Below are 20,850 nucleotides of genomic sequence, written 5' to 3'. Positions count from 1 at the left end.
AATAAAAGTGTTCAACTCTCAACCTTTATTTTGAAGTGTCACGCCAGTCGATTATCACGTTCCGTATTAGGTCACCGGAAGTTGATGAGACGGAACGTCATGATGGACTCGTCAATGAGCAGCACGCATGGGGACTGTCTGGTACAGTGTCCAGAACCAGAAGAAGAGTTTGCTCCGTCAAAACTAGGAACAAAAGAGTAGTAAGAGATTTTTGCCCTGGTATTAGTCGATCTCATATGGTAGGGAGAAGATTAGCACATGTGTTACATTTGTGTTCTTGCTTCTCTGACACCACACATGGATATTTTATATTCTGCCCAGCAACTGCTGCAAGTGAAATGTTACTCCTGTATGTTAAATAAAAACCAAACAGGATTGCTTTGAGTAATTTCTTTGAATGTAGTGTGACTGATGTTGGTAATTAAGTGTATTTTACTGGCTTTTCTACTGTTTTCCTTGAAGCTGGGATGATGCTTATAAGAGAGAGCTGCAGACTTACAAAGACATTGGAGATAAGGGAGAAATATGGTAATTTAGCTGTTTTGTGTCACATCACTCTAAAAAATAACTGTAAAGAAAAAGAAAAGAATCAAATGTAAACAGTAAAAAGCTGTTTTCCATTGAAACAGTAATTTACCATAAAAACGATACATTCTGGTATCCTACTTTATCGAAAACGACAAATATTATTCAGAATACATTGTTTTTAAGGTTTTTTTTATGTAGTGTATTTGTTTATGAATGCCCTTGCATATTATGATATGAATCTAAAGCAGCACCATCTTCTGGTGTGTTAGTTGTGTTCTGCAATTTAGGACAATATAAAGACTGCAATTCTTATGCCTGATCAACCCTTAGGTTTGGTGAGGAAAGCATGAACAGAGTGATCCGATGGATGGAAGCACAAAATATATCTGAAAATGCTGCCATACTTGACATTGGGACTGGAAATGGGATGTTTCTTGTGGAACTGGCAAGTCAAAAGTTCACTGTATAACTGCATTTAGTTATGTACTCTATTCATTTAAATACTTTTTGAAATCATAAAAATGTAAATTAGTATAACTATAAATGATGATAATCACATGAATTATCCCTTAAGGCCAAGCATGGATTTTCAAACCTTACTGGAATCGACTATTCTAAGGCTGCTGTAGAGCTCACTTTAAATATTCTGGAAGAGGAAGGCTTAAAAAATGTTAAAATTCAGGTAGTGGAAATAATTTGCTTTTAACTCACATAAATCAAGTAAATAAATTCACTCTTCTACTAAAGAACGCAGAATGAAGAATGATTTCTGTTTGTCTTTGTGTTTTGCATGTGACTTCAGGTGGAGGATTTCTTGAACCCCAGCACAGAATTGAAGGGCTTTGATGTATGTATAGATAAAGGCACATTTGATGCCATTAGTTTGAGCCCAGAGGACAGAGAGGAGGCAAAAAAGCACTACGTGACCTCTTTAAGAACTGTTATGCAACCAGGCAGCTTCTTCATCATCACCTCCTGCAACTGGACCAAAGAGCAGCTGCTGCAGATCTTCAAACCTGGTACAAGAGCTAAAGCACATTTCTTTAACTAACATTGTTTCAAATACTGAAATAATTGTACAATAATTGTCTCTTGCAGGTTTTGAGTTGGTACATGAGCTACCCACCCCCCGTTTCCAGTTTGGTGGTGTAACGGGTAACAGTGTGACAGCTTTGGTATTTAAACAGATTGACTGATTTTCAGGTTTTTTTAAATGTTCATTTTTTTCATTGTAATACCATTTATTTAATTCTATAATAAACTCTTTTTGGAAAATGCTTGTTTTTCTTTACTATAAAGATAATGCAAAGTAATAAAGTTTTGATTTACCCGTTACAAATAAACTGGTGTAGTATACGGAGATGAACACATGAGGCCAGTATTGAGCTAAATTTGATGTTAACATTATGTCCTTTTTTACACTGTTCTCATAAAGTTGATGTCTCATATATAACAGAAACATGAAGTTAATTGCTGTGTACAGTGTCAGATAGTTATTTTTTTTCTTTGTATGTTGGATTTGTCTAAAGATTTGAGTTAGAAATAATGTATTCTGAAACTATTGAGGCCAAATAAAGGACTTAAATTTAATGAGAATTCACATTAAAATAATGTTAGAATAACATTAGGGGAACGTTATAATAATGTTGGGGAATGTTATAATAATGTTAGGGAAATGATAGCATACATTAAGGGAACATTAAAATAATATTAGGGGAACGTTAAAATAATGTTAGAATAACGTTAAAACAACATTAGGGGAACGTTAAAATGTTAAAGGAACGTTATAATAATGTTAGGGGAATGTTAGAATAACATTAAGGGAACGTTAAAATAATAGGGGAACGTTAAAATAATGTTAGAATAACGTTAAAATAACATTAAGGGAACGTTAAAATAACGGGACCGTTAAAATAATGTTATAATAATGTTAAGGGAACGTTATAATAACATTAGGGGAATGTTAGAATAACGTTAAGGGAACATTAAAATAATATTAGGGGAACATTAAAATAATGTTATAACGTTAAAATAATGTTAGAATAATGTTAAAATAAATAAATAGTACATTTTCCGTTTTTATTTTTTTACAGTGTATCATGTAAGTCTAAATAAACTGTTTTAAAGATTGTAGTTTAGTGTAAATTCAAAGAAGTTTAATTTCTTGTCAAAACTCCCTGCTGAAAAAAACAGCATATGCTGGTTAAGGTAGGTTTTGGAGCTGGTATGCTGGTCTTATGCTGGTCCTGAGCTGGTCCTAAACTGGACCATGCTGGTCTTATGCTGGTCCATGCTGGTCTTATGTTGGTCCTGAGCTGGTCCTAAGATGGCCCATGCTGGTCCTATGCTGGTCTTATGCTGGTCCTGAGCTGGTCCTAAACTGGCCCATGCTGGTCCTGAGCTGGTCCTAAACTGGCCCATGCTGGTCCTGAGCTGGTCCTAAGATGGCCCATGCTGGTCCTGAGCTGGTCTTATGCTGGTTCATGCTGGTCCTATGCTGGTCCTAAACTGGCCCATGCTGGTCCTGAGCTGGTTCTAAGATGGCCCATGCTGGTCCTGAGCTGGTCTTATGCTGGTCCTGAGCTGGTCTTATGCTGGTCCTGAGCTGGTCTTATGCTGTTCCATGCTGGTCCTATGCTGGTATTATGCTAGTCCTGAGCTGGTCCTAAGTTCAGGACCAACATAAAACCAGCATAGGGCCAGCATGGACCAGCATAAGACCAGCTCAGGACCAGCATGGACCATCACCGTCTGAATGTAAATACATTGGCTGGATTGCGTTTAAATTACTCTGAGATCCGATCATAATGCTTCCTCGACTACCTCCGAACCAGAGCCCGAACCAGGGGCCTGTTTCATAAAACAAGTTTACCAAATAATCCAGGTTTATTTCAGTAAGTCTGATTTATTGTCAGTTGATTTGGTTCAAAATAATCAGACTAACTGAAATAAGCTTAGCTTATTTGGTAAACGTGTTTTATGAAAACATTCCGATCACAAATGTGTTTACACACACTCAATGCATATCTGGACAACATCCAGGTACAGTTCGCATGTTAAGGCCAAGTGTAAACGCAGCCATTTTTTGTTTGTTTATTATAATTAAAGGATTTGTGAACGTGCAGTATTCAGAATCCACGCCTGAGTTTTTGTTCAGTACTTAAACACCCCAGTTTAGCCAATGTGTTCAAGAAATCAACTGATATTTTGTGATTCCTTAATGCTGCAAAAACACTATTTAAAAAATAGAAACATTTGACATTCTCCAGAGCTCAAACACAAATATGGACCGGATCCTTAGCCAAATCTGCTTTGCTAATATGCTATTATTATGGAGAAAACTGAGCATAGACCAGCAGGAATGGGAAGCATTTCCCTTAAACAATCCCTCGCTCTAAAAGGTTACAGGGACTTTTATTTTGAAGTGAACTCCCCTCATGTCTGCCTTCTCATCATTGTTCCCTTCACATCCTCAGGCGGAGAAAAGAAGAGATCTGATGGCTTTGAAAAGGATCCAGAAGGTAATATTTTTATTTATTAATAGATTAAATGTCTTAAAAGTAGACTAGCTTTATGGCGAACCAAGAGATCTACACATGACTGATACCGTGAACTATCTCTCTGACCACATTACTATGTAAAGTCAGAAGATCAGAAGAATTTATTTTTCGGCCAGATGAAAAGATCTTGATGTCGAGAACAAAGCGAACTCAATTCTTAAGACATCAGAAAATATTTTATTATAATAGTGATATAATAGTGATTAATGGCATTGCATTAATTTAGCAGCTATAGTTAAACAAGGTTAGCCTTATTTAAATAAGAAAATAGTCCGTTTAGACATTAGACAGTGAGTACATTAAAAACATAAATATGCAAATATATAATGTTACATTATAATAAAACAAATGTTATATTTAAACAAATACATTCTATAAAATGTGTAAAATAAAATATAAATATTAGATTAGAAAACCCTAAAACAAAACGCAAATTAGAAATGTTGCCTTGGAAACTAACTGAAATTAAGTGTTTTAAGTGAAAGTACTAAATTTACTCAAACTGAAATAAAAATAAATTAAAGCTAAATATAAAATATTTAGTTTAATTTAAGCTAAATAGATAATTAAAAACAAACTAATAAAATGACAAACGCTTTTAAAAAAATACTTTCATTTTAAAATGAAATAAATGAAATAAAAAATAAACTAATTCAAAATATTAATAAATATTATAATAATAATAAATAATAATAGAATGGATTATGCATAAATATATAGTTAAACGATAAAACACGTTCTTTAATATTAAACCTGGCATTTATAAGACTAGGGTTGGAGCTCATGAATTTTAATACAAATATATTAACTTGATATTGTGTGTGTGTGTGTGTGTGTTTCCCACTTTAAACTGTCAGAAATATGCACTTAGTAAACCTTTAGCCTTGTTTGAATTGAAACTTTGCTTCTTAAATCTGTTTTTGAAGCATATCGGTTTTCTCATCCATTTCTACTGTATTTGTAGGAGCTACAGGACTTGCAACGGGATCCACCCTCGCAGTGCTCAGCTGGACCACTTGGAGAAGACTGTAAGTGTGTCAGTTTACTACATACTCAATAATGGCAGTTAATTCTTTGACGGGACGGTCTGCTCAGTATATTTTATTTGCTCTTTCAGTGTTTCACTGGCAGGCGACAATAATGGGCCCAGTAAGTACACATGAATAATTTCAGGTCAATGTTTATTTTGTGAAATTAGTAATTGGTTCAGTAAATCAAAGGAATTAGCTTAGGTCATACAAAAACTCTCTCTTTATCTCCCCCTTAGGGTGATAGTCCATATCAAGGAGGGGTTTTTTTCCTCACAATCCATTTCCCGACTGATTATCCCTTTAAACCACCAAAGGTGAGAATAACATTTGTTCTTCTCTCCTCCATAGATTATTTGTTTTTAAACATTTGACATTCTGTTTCTCTGACAGGTTGCCTTCACAACAAAAATCTACCACCCAAATATCAACAGTAATGGGAGCATCTGTTTGGACATTCTGCGCTCCCAATGGTCACCTGCCCTCACGGTATCCAAAGGTTAGAGAGCAGTCATAAATGTTATGTTTTCATCATAAACAAGTCCAATATGATAACATCTACATCAGGGCTGGGCAACTCTTGGCCTCAAGATAGGGGTGTGCAATATCACAATTTTAGATTGTGAATGATTAAAAAACTACCTGAATGTGTCTGTGAAGTTTCAGCTCAAAATTCCCCATAGATTTTTTTTTTATTAATTTTTTTAACTGCCTATTTTGGGGCATCATTACAAATGTGCCGATTCAGGGCTACTGGCCCTTTAATTCTCGTGCTCCACGCCCACGGAGCTCGCGCTTGCCTTGAACAGTGCATAAACAAAGTTTACACAGCTAATATAACCCTCAAATGGATCTTTACAAAGTGTTCGTCATGCATGCGTTGGATAATGTGAGTATTGTTTACTGTTATATTGTTTACATTGATTCTGAATGAGTTTGATAGTGCTCTGTGGCTAACGGCTAATGCTACACTGTTGGAGAGATTTATAAAGAATGAAGTTGTGTTTATGAATTATACAGACTGCAAGTGTTTAAAAATGAAAATAGCGATGGCTCTTGTCTCTGTGAATACAGTAAGAAACGATGGTAACTTTAACCACATTTAACAGTACATTAGCAACATGCTAACGAAACATTTAGAAAGACAATTTACAAATATCACTAAAAATATCATGTTATCATGAATCATGTCAGTTATTATTGCTCCATCTGACATTTTTCGCTATTGTTCTTGCTTGCTTACCTAGTCTGATGATTCAGCTGTGCACATCCAGACGTTCTGCACTTGTCTAATGCCTTTCATAATGTTGGGAACATGGGCTGGCATATGCAAATATTGGGGGCGTACACCCCGACTGTTACGTGACAGTCGGTGTTATGTTGAGATTCGCCTGTTCTTTGGAGGTCTTTTAAACAAATGAGATATATATAAGAAGTAGGAAACAATGGAGTTTGAGACTCACTGTATGTCATTTCCATGTACTGAACTCTTGTTATTTGACTATGCCGAGGTAAATTAAATTTTTCATTCGAGGGCACCTTTAAAATGATAGCAGCCTAATAAAGCTTCTTCCGCTATTCGAGGAATAGTTCACCCAAAAATGAAAATGATCCCATAATTTACTCACCCTCAATCCATCCATAAATGCCTTCCGAAGCAAAGAGATGGGTCTTTGTAAGAAAAATATCTATATTTAAAACTTTATAAACTATGCTTCAAGCAACGGCCGTTCACTAGAAAGTCGAGTTCCAACAGAATGGTGACCTCTGACCTGAGGTGAATGCACACTCTACTGAATGTGCATACGTGCCTCCTCAAAAAATTGGATGAGAAAATAATCCACTGTTCAAAATAAATCAACTTAAATATTACGAAATATGACATTGAAAGGTTTGTGAGGGGGCGTCACACCCTCACCCGGACTATTTAAAAAAAATAAAATAAAATCACAATTGCCAAGTGCATAGGCTTTCTAGTATTAATATTATTAGGCTATTATAGCAACATTTTAGTTAAAGGAACACTCCACATTTTTTGAAAATAGGCTCATTTTCCAACTCCCCTAGAGTTAAACAGTTGAGATTTACCGTTTTCGAATCCATTCAGCCGATCTCCGGTTCTGGCGGTACCACTTTTAGCATAGCTTAGCATAGTTCATTGAATCTGATTAGACCGTTAGCATCGCGCTTAAAAATGACCAAAGAGTTTCGATATTTTTCCTATTTAAAACTTGACTCTTCTGTAGTTAAATCGTGTACTAAGACCGACGGAAAATAAAAAGTTGCGATTTTCTAGGCTGATATGGCTAGGAACTATACTCTCATTCAGGTGTAATAATCAAGGAACTTTGCTGCCGTTCCATGGCTGCAGCAGTGCAATGATATTACGCAGCGCCTGTGAGCCCCTGCTTGCACAGGGAACGTGCCTTGCAACCATGGAGACGTATGTGAGAGACGCTGCGTAATATCATTGCACCTGCTGCAGCCATGATATGGCAGCAAAGTTCCTTGATTATTACGCCTGAATGAGAGTATAGTTCCTAGCCATATCAGCCTAGAAAATCACAACTTTTCATTTTCCGTCGGTCTTAGTACACGATTTAACTACAGAATAGTCAAGTTGTAAATAGGAAAAATATCGAAACTCTTTGGTCATTTTTAAGCGCGATGCTAACGGTCTAATCAGATTCAATGAACTATGCTAAGCTATGCTAAAAGTGGTACCGCCAGAACCGGAGATCGGCTGAATGGATTCGAAAGCGGTAAAACTCCACTGTTTAACTCTAGGGGAGTTGGAAAATGAACCTATTTTCAAAAAAAGTGGAGTGTTCCTTTAAGGACAGTGTATTTCACAGTATGTTTTCACCCACATCATGAAGAATGCAGCTCTAACTCAGTAGGCTAAATGTATGATGAAATATTTTTTTTCATGTTTAGAGGACTAGATCAGACAGTTCATCAATGCATTGTGAATCGAGAAATGATTCTTGATCGATTCTGATATTTTCCGTATGTGTCGCAGTTCTCTCTCGAATTGATTCTGAGCTGATTCTGATTCTGAGCACAGTTAATTACTTTTGCTGGTGGTACTGTAGTATCATGGTAACCTGTCTGTATTCATGGTGAAAAATACTGAAATTGTGTTTCTGAAAAGACGTATTTATATCTTTTAGTCTAAAATGTGTTTATGTCATGAGTTGAATTTTCGAATATGGTGGCTTAGGCCTTTTCCTTCATTTTGTGTAGTAATATTATTCGATGCTCTGCCATCTGTATTTGCGCACTAGTTTTTAGTTTCATAATTGTAGTAGGGACAGGTTTGTTTACGGTCTGACAAATACGTGAATGGGCCACATGTGTATTTCTAGCTAGGGATACTTTGTGTTACACCGTGCCCCCTTTCGTCACTTCAGAAGCCTGCAGTGTTCTGCTGATGCTGGCTCTACTTGGATATGTTCACTTATCTAACTCATCCACTTTATGTCACCTGAAATGACACGATCTGTGAAGGGTTTTTAGTGAGCAATCTGCTTGGTGAAATTAAAGGTACATCTCTGTGTCTTTGACCGTCATGCAGTGTTTACCGAGCTTTGTTGACTGATTATCCGAAAATAAGCTGACTATTAAAAAGAAGAGCTGAATATCACTACACAAATGAAATGGATGTAATCTGAAATTTTTCAGTGCATTTTTATAGTTATTATTTTGGAATAATTGTAAAAATGCATAAAAAGGCACTGATGAGAAATATACTTTTAATATATTCTATTCTATATTAAATATGTTATATTTATTAATATATTCTATATTAATAAATAGAACATTAATTAAGTTGGTAATATAAAAATACAATAACTGTATTGTGTGAGGTTTTTTTTTTTTTTTTTGATGCTGTACATAATAATGTTTATTTAACCTGGAAAATGTGTCAAAGAATATTAATTTATATTGAATTTTTTTTTAAAGTTATTTTTGCAAAGAATATAAATCTATACCTAAAATGGATAGAGTTCAGCATTAAGCACATAAAATTAATTTATCTAATAAAATATGAGCAATATTCACATTACTTTTATCAACATCACTTAAATTATTCTGCTGTTTTTTGTTGTTGTTTTTCCAGTTTTATTATCCATATGCTCACTACTTTGTGACCCAAATCCAGATGACCCTTTAGTTCCAGATATTGCACACATCTACAAATCGGACAAAGATAAGTAAGTAACCTTGTGTGGATGGCTCTCTCTCTCCTTCAGTCATACCACATTTTCTACATTTTCTTCTTTTATTACTATCAACCAATATGTAAAATGTTTAAGTACCAAATTACTCTAAAATTTAAAGCTGGCACTTCATCGGGACTTTTAATATCAGCTGAGTGCTATTCTTTTGAATGAAGATGGCTCATCTTGTTTTTTAGGTATAACAGACTGGCGAGGGAATGGACTCAGAAGTATGCAATGTAACTGGATGGCAAGATTTTGAAATGGTTGCACATGGACACTATTACTGCACACGGCTCTACAATGCACCTGTACAGAGACAAGACGTTTACCAACAGATGAACCTCCCCTACCACAAAACACACACACACACACACACACACACACACACACACACACACACACACACACACACACACACACACACACACACACACATACTTGTATATGTGGTTTATGGAGACTTTCCATAAACATAATGGTTTTTATACTGTACAAACTGTATATTCTATCCCCCTACACTACCCCTATCCCTAAAACTCCCCATCACAGAAAACTGTCTGCATTTTTTGAATTTCAAAAAAACACCATTTAGTATAAGGAAGTGTCCTCATAAACCATGTTTACATTGTAACACCCATGTCATTATACACATTTGTGTCCTCATAAACCATGTATACAAGAACACAAACACACACACACACACATATGTATAATATATATATATATATATATATATATAATACACACACACACATGCCTACGCACAGCTTTATAGAAAATCCTTGTTCAGGAGGTAACTTGTCTCTCTTCACAGAGGCATCCTGGAAAAACACAGTCAGTTAACACATAACAAAGAAATATTGTTTTATTTTCAAATGGATTAGCTACATTTTAGTAATTTTATTGTATAGAAATAAATACAATACTGGATCATTTTTATTGTTTTTGCATTAAAAGGTGTTATTATAAAATCTGTCTCTGCAGCTGTTTTATGATGGCTCTAGAATATTATTTGAGAGAAAGGGAGAAAGAGATGTTTTCCATATGTGCGTGATCTTGGAATCAAACCACATTCTGCTCACATTTACTCACATGCTGTGTGGTAGCTTTGTGCCACTAGATGGCGATATTCCTTCGTTTTATTCCCACCATACTGAGACGCATTTATAAAAGTGTTTTTAAAAAGGTTCTTTCAAAGGATAAATCCACATAATTAAGTTTCAGTGACGTCTGTCTAATTAAATATTTATTTTTTAAATGTTTAAAATACATATAAGTTAATAGAATTGTAATCTTTTTATGTTCATACATTTGGAAAAAACATTTATAGATTTTTCTACATTTTTGTTGTTATATATATATGACAACAAAATGGCTTCCTGTATGTTAGTTAGGCTGCACTTCAAACGTTTACTTAAATATCTCACTAAATATTTTTAAGGGAATGACTAAAAAAAAAACTTATGCCAACTTTTTTTTTCTCTCAAGAATATGTCTTTTAAAGAAACATGTTCATCACAGAATCACAAGAAGTGGTTTTGAAAAAAAAAAACTTTTTTTCGAATATATATATATATATATATATATATATATCGACAAGTTGGAATGTTTTATTTTGCCCGCTTGCAGGAGAAACTAGGCGAGCGAACTGGATATGATGATGAGAAAGTTTGGGAGGAGAGTGGGCGGTTATCCTGACACGTGAATGCTCCCATAGGAGCATAATCCATCCATGCATCCATGTCCTCCAACTATAGTGTGTTCTGGTCCTGGAGCCAGAGGAAAAGTGGAAGGGAGAGGAATCAAGGGGCAGACTGATTTTCTCGGGGGCAGTAACTGGCCAGAGGAGCTTTAAGGGACTTCAAAGGCAGGATAGGAAAAACTTGCCTGGACATCGGAATGTTTTTCTCCTAATGTTGATTTACCTCTTTCACATATAAACCCTGTTTAGTAAGTTTGACACACTTTAAAGCGCAATGGCTGAGCCACTGAGTTTCATGCATCATGATCATGGTTCCAGCAGCGAGCGGAGTAACGACTCACCGTCTGCCGTGTCTGAGGATGACTCTAGCGGCCACTGCGGCCACATCTCCCCGCCTGACCCAGACTGGACCGAGGAGAGGTTTCGAGTTGACCGCAAGAAACTAGAAACTATGTTACTGGGTATGTTAACTTATTAAAAAGTGCCTAAAAGAACCGGGAAGACAGTTTGATGTTTTGAAAATACTTTTAGCTAACATTGCAGTGTTGCTTGGCGTCGAGTCAGAAATAGTTCTGTCTAAAAATATCACAATGTTTCCTCGAAGCACATCTTGAAGGAGATGTGTTGACTCCGCTGCTTGGTGTGTAGGGCATGTAGACCAGTATCGGTCTTTGTCAGACACGTGATTTTGTTGTGTGTGACGTCACCGCGGCGCCATATTTGTGGTATCCCTGCTGACTGTGAGAATGAAAGAGATTACACGAGTTGAGATAACAAGCAAATAACTCGCAAATATGAAGAAGCACAAGAACAAAGTTAAAATTTCATATCGCGATAAACTCACCAAAGATGCCAGGGACCGTTATTTGGAGAATTTTTCATCCATTCATAACATAGATCTGTACGAGCTGACTGCAGTAAGTTGGAGTGCTACTGACCCCGCATTGCTACCTAAATCATCATACTTAAATATTGTTAACTGTCTTGTTTATGGCATAAACGCATAGTGAACAATTTAAAAACTATCAATCCCTCGAAGATCACAGATATTTCACTAATGGGTGCAGGATTTATTTATGTTCTGAAGGAAGGACTGCGATAACACAGTATAGTAACGATAATGATGTCGTGTTAACTATATAACAAGTGCATGATTAAGGATGGTTTAGTATTATCAGGAAGAATTTTGAACTAATACTACCCTTTTTTTCATGCATTTTTTTTCCTTTATTGCATTAAGTACATAAACCAATGTATAACACAATAAACATTGTTCCAATAAACAAGGCATCATCAGAGATGTATGTAGAATTTAATAGTGTATTTTATTACAGTACATTCTGATATAGTATACCTTTTAGACCTACCTCTGTGTTGTCTGGGTCAATGACATTATGAGTCTTTTTTTTTTCTTTTTCTTTTTTTTGTCCAAAGGCCTTAATAATAATAAAAACAAAGATATGTCATGCAAGTTAAATATCTGATTTACAGATTGTGTATATTATTAATTATCCTGTTAATACTATAAGTGCATATAACATAAATCTACAAATCACCCTGAAAAATTTAATTATACATGCTTTATTGTTCATGCAAGACTGGATAAAGCATCAGCACATTTTTACACTACAATTCTACAAAAGATTCAAACATGCGCTGATTGGATGGTTTCTCTGTGAAAATCTCAAAACAGTCAGTAATCTCTGCTACTCTGTATTTAAACAAAGGAGACATATTTCTGTGCAAATCATCTCTGTATGCCCATACAGCTGAAAGCTTCAGGTTTGCATAGATATGACACAGTTTCATTGAATGTTCTGTATACCGTCTCAGGGGAAACATTAGAAGTGTTGTGCAGGCAGACCAAATCTGAGGTATATTAAGGTTCACAGAAGCATTTGAAATTTGTATTTGTTGCGTCTGGAATCAGAGGCACAAAAAAAAAAAAAAAAAAAAAAAATTGTAACGCCATAAAGGTTCCCAGGTTTGGCAGACCCGTATAGTACATTAACATCATCTCCAAAACAAACATCAGACATCCTGTACATATCAAGTCGGTTTACTTCTGCACATGCAGATCACCATCTCCTCCAGCCTCCTGCATCTTCTCAGTGTGAAGATGATCACTTTCTCCAGCCTGATGGACCATAGTGTCAGCTGACTGACTTGGGTAAAGTTGGTTTTATATTCGCACATCCGTATTCAATAGCCTTGTTAATCACACTACATTGGACATTCAGTGGACATTCACAAGTAAATATGCCATTAAACAATACTTGCCTATTTTGATCGACTGTGAAAAATGTTATAAGTTGACAATCGTTGGTCGTCAATATCATGTCGCTGCTTAAAATTCGCAAACATTAATTTATTGCATATTTATTGGAAAGTCTGAATTTATCAGAAGTCTGAATGTGCAAATATAAAACCAACTTTACCCAAGTAGCTGACTGGATTGTTTTTCCTTAGTGTCTGTGTGTGCATCTCAATCAGCTCTGAGCTCTTGAATCAGTATATTGTGTATACAAATTTTGTGACTGAGACCGTCCTGATCAGTGCCCTAACTAATGAACTAGGAGCTGATTGAGACACAGCCTGTGTTTAATGCTGATGTGGCCTTAATGTAGGGAGGGATGGTGTCCAGTTGGGGTCAGTCTCCATAATCTTTAAGCAGGCTGATCTGCAATGAAATGAAAAGGTCCACAGACCACAGCTGTAAAAAGTAGTCAGAAAATTAGAATCAGTATATAGATACAGAGCAAAAATGTCGTACCTTAAGTATAAAAATGCTGTAGCAAAATTAAGAAAAATAAAATGTAGACATATTCAAGTAAAGGGATTCAGTTTAAATTGACTTGTTTCATAGCACATACAATCCAAAACAATGCGTTGCTATAACGTTTTCTACTTTAGAAAACAGAAACCTCTAACTTACCTTTGTGAAATGTAGAAAGCAAACATACTTGAATGGAGATATCTTGACGAAAGTGATGTTTTGCGTCTCACCGCGGCAACCCGTGCGATCCGGCGCCTCTGTTATTGCCTCTAACGTTACATACTCTCCGTACAGCCTTTTTTCAAGTAGGAAACCGACTAAATCTAATCTCGTAGTAAAGTTTTTGACATTTTCTATCGTGGGACATATTATTGCAGCTTTTCACACAACAAAAGTGTGCCATTTTTACAATGAAAAGTAGCCAAAGAAGAAACAACTCTGCACTGATACAGAGATTGTTTGGATACCTCAGAAATGGCGACGACACCCATAATGCACTTCGGTTTTCACGAGTGTGACGTCACCTGACAAAGACCGATTGGAATGTTTTATTGTTTCATTTAGTAGCCAAGTAGGACAAACAAACAACAATTTTTGGGTTACTTTGCATTTAAACTAAGGCTGTTGCACTCTGTAACTTGAATATATACGTTTCTTACGTTCATTTAGTACAAATATGTTGAGGTAGATTTTCAAAACTTTAAAATTTCAGGCATTTATTTTATTTTAGTGTCATGAATGGCTTACATGAATACATGCTCATTTACAGTCATTTCAAAGCATTCAGCATTTTCACAATAAAATTTAAATATATAATATATGATAAATATTGGATCAGTATTACTGATCAATCAAGGTCATCACTGTCATAGTCTTTCAACACATGTATACACACTTAATGGTTCCATATCCCAGTGGTTTTTATACAGATGTGATAACATTTGCTATATATTCCCCAAACTTTAAGAGAATAGTTCACCCAAAAATTCAAACTCTGTCATCATTTACTCGCCCTCATGCCGTTCCAAACCTTTAAGATGTTCTTTTGTGGAATACAAAATATATTTGGAAGAAAAATGTTTTGGTTGCCATTGACTTCAGTTGTATGGACAAAAATTACAGGGACAATTCTCAAAATCTCTTCTTTTATGTTCCACAGAAGTCATCATACAGGTTTGGAAGGACATGTGAGTGAAGAAATGCTAACAGTTTTCATTTCTGGCCATTATTTCCCAGTTTATCACCATAAAGCGGATTTGATACGATCTGTATTGTGTAAAGTGCTATATAACTAAAAGTGTCTTGACTTGGCTTGAATTTTGGTTGAACTATCACTCATTAAAACCCCAATTATGTCTGTAGATTTGAAGCAAAACATGATTTGTTTAATTTACTGTATGGGTCTGTCGAATATTGAGGACCGCTTAAAAATGTCCTCAAAAGTCAATTTTTAACAAATTCTTGGGTCTCACAGGTATAATAACATTTAGACATTTGAAGTTATGTTTGTGAGGACCTCTCATACATGCAATCTTTTATAGTAGGATAATGATATTTACTATATTCTAAGCCTAAACCAAACCTTCAAATATAATGATATCAACATGCTTGTGTGAATTAAAATATAATTTGGCTGATTTATGATTTATTTCATATTGTGAGGACCACTTCACATCACTTTTCACCATGTTTAGCTAAATTATTTAGGACATTTTCACAATTGTGTCCCTCAGAAGTACTGCCACACATAAAAATAAATGATTAAAGCAATTCAACACTTGCATCACATTCTAGAGTAAGTCTGTCAGCAATGGACAGTTCTGCAGAATTATGTTCAGTTCGTTTTGTTTTTCTTTTGTTGTAACTTCAGCAGAGTAGAATTTTAAACAAGTTTAAGTATTACAAGTTAAGGTCAGTGGTTTGGTATTGGCCTTTTCTAAACATGTACAAAAGTTCTGGTCTGTTATAGCAGGGCTTCTTAGTTTACAAAGACTGCATTTGTTAACATGCATTCAAACCAGCCAAACTGAATGGCCATACATTTATACATGTTTGTGCATTTTTTGTGATTACTTATTTTATGTAGCTGTGTATTTGGGAAATGTGGAAAACCTTGAGTGTGTTCATGTGTGCGATTGCATGAGTGAATGCTTCCCTGACATTTGGACCCCAGGTCAAAGGTCAGTTCAGCATGAGAGAGCTCAACAGCACCAAGAAAACTTCCGTAGCAAGGCTTCCACATTTTTGAGATGTTTAACAACACCTTTCATGTCACACAAAGTCATATACTTACTCCAGAATCATTGTTGTAGTGATGTGGACATTTTTCCCACACCTATGATTCAGTGATTCGTAATCATCCCTTTGCTCCGGATGATGTGCAACATCTGGAGGTGTTTGAACGGTTGTTGTTTTGATTGGTCGGATGAGCAGTAGGCGTGATCATAAATCCAGTGATGTGTGTTTTTTGTGTGAAGGTTTATTGTGTGGCACAGTTTGGCTCCCCTTTTCTGGGAAATGGGAGAGAGGCTGAGAGAAACAAGACAGAGAGGGTTACAATTAAAATCATTTTTCTTAAAAATAATGTTGACGAACGTGGTGAGGAAATAACAGAGGGGAGACCCATTCTTGTACTTTCCCCTTCAGCCAGACCACAACTAAATCAGCTCATTTTTATAGACTTATTCAGAAAGACTAATGGAGAGAAATGGATCACCTATGATTCATGTTCATGTAACAGACTATAAGAAGCTTTAGGGGTTTGTCAGAAAGCAACAAAGTTAGATAGTCATACTGTGTCAAATAATCACTAACACAAGTGAAAATTAGGAGGAGGGAAAACATGCAAACACACTTTAATGACTGTCTTTTTCTCTTGCCCTTTTTTTTTTCTCACTAACTTTTATGGGAATAGTTTGTATATTAGGATTCAGTTTTCTCTTTACCTCAATGTCTGTTACATCAGATGTCTGGTTTTGATTAAAAACAGAGGAATGTGTGCTGGCCTGACCTTATATTCTGTGTGATAAGAATTCTAAAATGAATGTAGTGTTGGTTTAGCAGAGTTTATTCCGGCACTTTATGGAAATATACCCCCCACCTCAAGTGGCTCAAAATGTGTCTTTTGTGGGTCACAGAAGGATGTGAAACTACATATTAAGCTACATCTCACACCTGCCACATAAATCCTTGTTTTTGTGTGTGAATGTGTGTGTGAGTTGGCTTTTTACCACCAAAAGTTTGCTTGTATTTTATTAATTTGCTTATGCATGCAGCGTGTTTTATGACATGTGGGTTTTATTTAATGAGTCTAATTTCGTCTGGGTGCATGTTCAGTGCATGGTGAGTGAAGCAACAGGAAGTGCGTTGTGTTTTGGGAATGTGCTCATGGCTCAACGCGCTGTTGCCAGGGAAACACAGGTCTGTTGCCTTGGATTGTGATTTCTTTATGTGCATACATGTGCAATTTTAATATTAAAGGCACACTTGTGTCACAATGATTAAGTGATAAATCACTAAATCAGACATTGATGTGTATTTATGAATTATTAATCGCTCGTTGTGGTATTAGAATCAATTTTGAAGTAGTGTTGACTTGGTAACACACTTTGACAGATGCAACATGCCAGTATGCTGATTTTATTATTTATTTTGGCATAATTTTACCCATACTACAAGTTATGAACATAGATGAGTTTGCAGCCAAACTAAAACTCTCCCACACCAGATTTGGAGAACTTCTGCCAAACACAAGTCTTAGTAATCCAGTACATCAGTTCTTTAAGATTTATCTCTCAAGTATTAAGTCTTTTATAAAAACAATGCAAAAACTGATGTATTAAACCCAAGAAATTGATTTACATTTGTAAACATAAAAAAGAAGAATTCTTGGAAGAAAACTGCACCAATTTTGGTGCATACAAGCATACAAGGATAAAGTTTCATTCTCGACACAGGGAGATGAGATGTTCACATTTTTTAATTCACAATATAGCCTAATGCTTTTCAGTCAATACCTTCGGAGAGGGCCTGAATGTGTTTTCGGCACATCTGTAATATATAATACAAAATATTTGTGCAGTTCATATTGCCAGATTATTGCCCTATTTTCCATCTTAATTGGAATAGTTTCACAGACTTGTCTTTTAGTGGTACTGGTACACATTTAGTGGTACACATTGTTTCTGAAAAGAATTCAGCCCTGAGTGTTTGACTTCAGCTCTAGAGAATGAGTTTACTTTCATGCAGACTGCTTGCTTTTTAGAAGTTGCAAAAGAGAAGGTTGCAAATTGTACAACCAGTTTGCAATAGATGTGTCTGTGGCATGTGTAATCTCAAGTTATGACATGGCGCATAAATTGTTGGAGAGGATAAAAGCTCTGAATCTTTTGCACAAGTGGTTGAGTACTTTAGTTTGGGCATTGATAGGGCCGTGCTTATGTGTAGCATGATTTATGTTTCCTGTTGTGAGAGGTTTTGCCGTAACCAATCAGATTATACTCCACAATATCTTACACTACTGTTTAAAGGTCAGTCTGTACGATTTTTTTAAAGGTGCCCTAGAACTTTTTTTAAAAAGATGTAATATAAGTCTAAGGTGTCCCCTGAATGTGTCTGTGAAGTTTCAGCTCAAAATACCCCATAGATTTTTTTTAATTCATTTTTTTAACTGCCTATTTTGGGGCATAATTAGAAATGAGCCGATTCAGGGTGTGTGGCCCTTTAAATCTGGTGCTCCACGCCCCAAGTGCTCGTCGTTGCCTTAAACAACATAAAAAAAAGTTCACACAGCTAATATAACCCTCAAAATGGATCTTTACAAAGTGTTCGTCATGCAGCATGTCTAATCGCGTAAGTACAGTGTTTATTTTGATGTTTACATTGATTTTGAATGAGTTTGAGGCTATGCTCTGTGGCTAACGGCTAATGCTACACTGTTGGAGAGATTTATAAAGAATGAAGATGTGTTTATGAATTATACAGTCTGCAAGTGTTAAAATGAAAATACAGTAAATGAATACAGTAAAAAACGATGGTAACTTTAACCACATTTAACAGTACATTAGCAAAATGCTAACGAAACATTTAGAAAGACAATTTACAAATATCAGTAAAAATTTCATGCTATCATGGATTATGTCAGTTATTATTGCTCCATCTGCCATTTTTTGCTATTGTCCTTGCTTGCTTACCTAGTCTGATGATTCACCTGTGCAGATCCAGACGTTAATACTGGCTGCCCTTGTCTAATGCCTTTCATAGTGTTGGGAACATGGGCTAGCATATGCTAATATTGGGGGCGTACACCGCGACCGTTACGTAACAGTCGGTGTTATGTTGAGATTCACCTGTTCTTCGGAGGTCTTTTAAACAAATGAGATTTATATAAGAAGGAGGAAACAATGGAGTTTGAGACTCACTGTATGTCATTTCCATGTACTGAACTCTTGTTATTCAACTATGCCGAGGTAGATTCAATTTTTTAATCTAGGGCACCTTTAATGGTTTTGAATGAAGTCTCTACTTACAGTAGTAATATTGTGAAATATTATTTCAATTTAAAATAATTAACTGACTTTAATATATTTAATAAGTTATTTAAATGTGGTGGCAAAGCTGAATTTACAGCAGCCATTACTCCAGTGTCACATGATCCTTCAGATATCATTCTAATATGCTGATTTTGTGTTTAAGAAAGATTTCTTATTGTTATCAATGTTGAGAACAGTTGTGCTGCTTAATTTTGAGGAAAATGTGATACTTTTTTTAGGATTCTTTAATGAAAAGAATGTTAAAAAAGCATTTATTTGAAATATAAATATTTTGCGAGATAGGCCTAAATGTTTTTACTGTCTCTTTTGATCAATTTAATGTGTCCTTGCAAAATGTAAGTATTCATTTTTGTCAAAAAAAAATCGCACTGACCACAAACTTTTGACTGGTGGTATATTCCGTGACATCTCTGACTGCAGAACAAATGGCTTCAAATCTTAAGATTTGAATCCAGATGCTGATCGTGGGTCTGTTTCTCTGATCTCTCGCCCACTCTCTGAGCTCTGGAGTTGAAGGGAAGTTCCAGGATTTTTCAGGAGAAATACACTCAAATTATACAGTTTTGCTCTTACACTTACACTCACTTACTCATCACATTCCTAACACACACAGTTTACAGGAGCTGTGCTATAATCAAACACTGTTCTGCATGTGTGTGTGAAGCTGTTTCATTAAAGCAGAATCTCAAACTCTGTGGAGTTTTTCTGACCCACATCCTAAATAGAGCACAAGAAAGAGCTGAAATCAACACACACACTGCATTTAACATTCTGTCTGGTTTAAGGCTTGCTATTTTCATATTTTTCTCTGTGTGTGCCTCAGTACAAATGGATGCTTTTGTGAGTATGAGAAAGTGAGCATCATATCTGAGAGAATAAGAGTATATTGGAACACAGTGTTGTCAGCATATGTGTTGATCTGTCAGCAACAGTTCAGTGGTGTTGTAGCCTGTACTCTTTACAGATGAGTGACCATACGTGTATCCATTCTGCACAGATACAACATTGTCAAAACATCTCATGAAACTGTTGATTCAATTTACAGCATTAGATAGGAGAGATGTGAAGTGGGTTTTTCTCAGATTTCACAACTTCAGAGAGTGAACTCAGTCTTTCTCTGTCCTCACTTCACCCAGAGTGCCAAACTCTGGATTGGACTTTTGTGAGCTAATGTGAATAATGCTAGATGTCTGAATGCTTTATCTATATATCTATCTAAATAGATTTTGTTTTGGGAATGCAGGAGTTTGTTTACTTCTCTACAGTGTCCATCACTGTTGTTTTCTCTCTGAAATTCCATCAAAATCTCATTGCTGTGTAAATCCCACCATTACTCCTAGCCTGTGCAATGATTTGTGAAGTAGGGTTCAACACACTTTGGTTTAATGAGATGGGAACTTCTTGTAATTGTAGCTCTTTCCCTGCTTGTTTTGATCTGGAAATTCATGGTGAAATGGGTGGATGTGCTTTTGGTTGTG

At 35.7% G+C, this 20,850-nt stretch overlaps 2 protein-coding genes across 7 annotated transcripts in view; both read left to right on the top strand.

Annotated features, from left to right (window-relative positions):
- Positions 1–87: 87 nt before the first annotated feature.
- On the top strand, positions 88–10,096 carry eef1akmt2 (EEF1A lysine methyltransferase 2). Of its 4 annotated transcripts, none has more exons than XM_067368513.1 (13): positions 88–200; positions 463–528; positions 859–973; positions 1,103–1,210; positions 1,331–1,547; positions 1,627–1,703; positions 4,005–4,049; positions 5,053–5,116; positions 5,206–5,237; positions 5,356–5,433; positions 5,510–5,615; positions 9,240–9,333; positions 9,537–10,096. In XM_067368513.1, exons 1-13 carry the CDS (start codon positions 100–102, stop codon positions 9,580–9,582), a joined length of 1,149 nt encoding a protein of 382 aa, XP_067224614.1. In that variant the 5' UTR covers positions 88–99; the 3' UTR covers positions 9,583–10,096. The 4 variants fall into 4 exon arrangements, with proteins under 4 accessions (XP_067224614.1, XP_067224615.1, XP_067224613.1 ...); XM_067368514.1 differs by lacking the exon at positions 88–200 and adding an exon at positions 215–349 and having other exon boundaries at positions 9,282–9,333; XM_067368512.1 differs by lacking the exon at positions 88–200 and adding an exon at positions 215–349.
- A 1,162-nt stretch (positions 10,097–11,258) lies between these two features.
- bicc1a (BicC family RNA binding protein 1a) overlaps positions 11,259–20,850 on the top strand; it is a 41,856-nt gene continuing 32,264 nt past the window's right edge. For 2 of the 3 annotated variants that reach the window (XM_067367606.1, XM_067367605.1), the window contains exon 1: positions 11,259–11,505. In XM_067367606.1, coding sequence (XP_067223707.1) covers positions 11,319–11,505 — 187 coding nt within the window. In that variant the 5' untranslated portion in view covers positions 11,259–11,318. Of the gene's footprint in view, positions 11,506–18,581; positions 18,672–20,850 lie in introns of those variants that run through there. The other variant, XM_067367607.1, reaches the window with a different exon arrangement.

This window comes from Chanodichthys erythropterus, chromosome 18 (assembly GCF_024489055.1).
Source record: "Chanodichthys erythropterus isolate Z2021 chromosome 18, ASM2448905v1, whole genome shotgun sequence".
In the NCBI taxonomy this organism is placed as follows: domain Eukaryota; kingdom Metazoa; phylum Chordata; class Actinopteri; order Cypriniformes; family Xenocyprididae; genus Chanodichthys; species Chanodichthys erythropterus.
Note: the sequence above shows the minus strand (reverse complement) of the source record. Positions and strands in the feature narration are given on the sequence as shown.

Excerpts from the sequence above, each read along its gene's own strand:
- eef1akmt2 (XM_067368512.1), top strand. The coding sequence starts at position 237 with ATGGTAGGGAGAAGATTAGCACATGTGTTACATTTGTGTTCTTGCTTC. Across the intron at positions 1,211-1,330 it reads TAAAAAATGTTAAAATTCAG|GTGGAGGATTTCTTGAACCC; the intron begins GTAGTGGAAATA and ends ATGTGACTTCAG. Across the intron at positions 4,050-5,052 it reads CTTTGAAAAGGATCCAGAAG|GAGCTACAGGACTTGCAACG; the intron begins GTAATATTTTTA and ends CTGTATTTGTAG.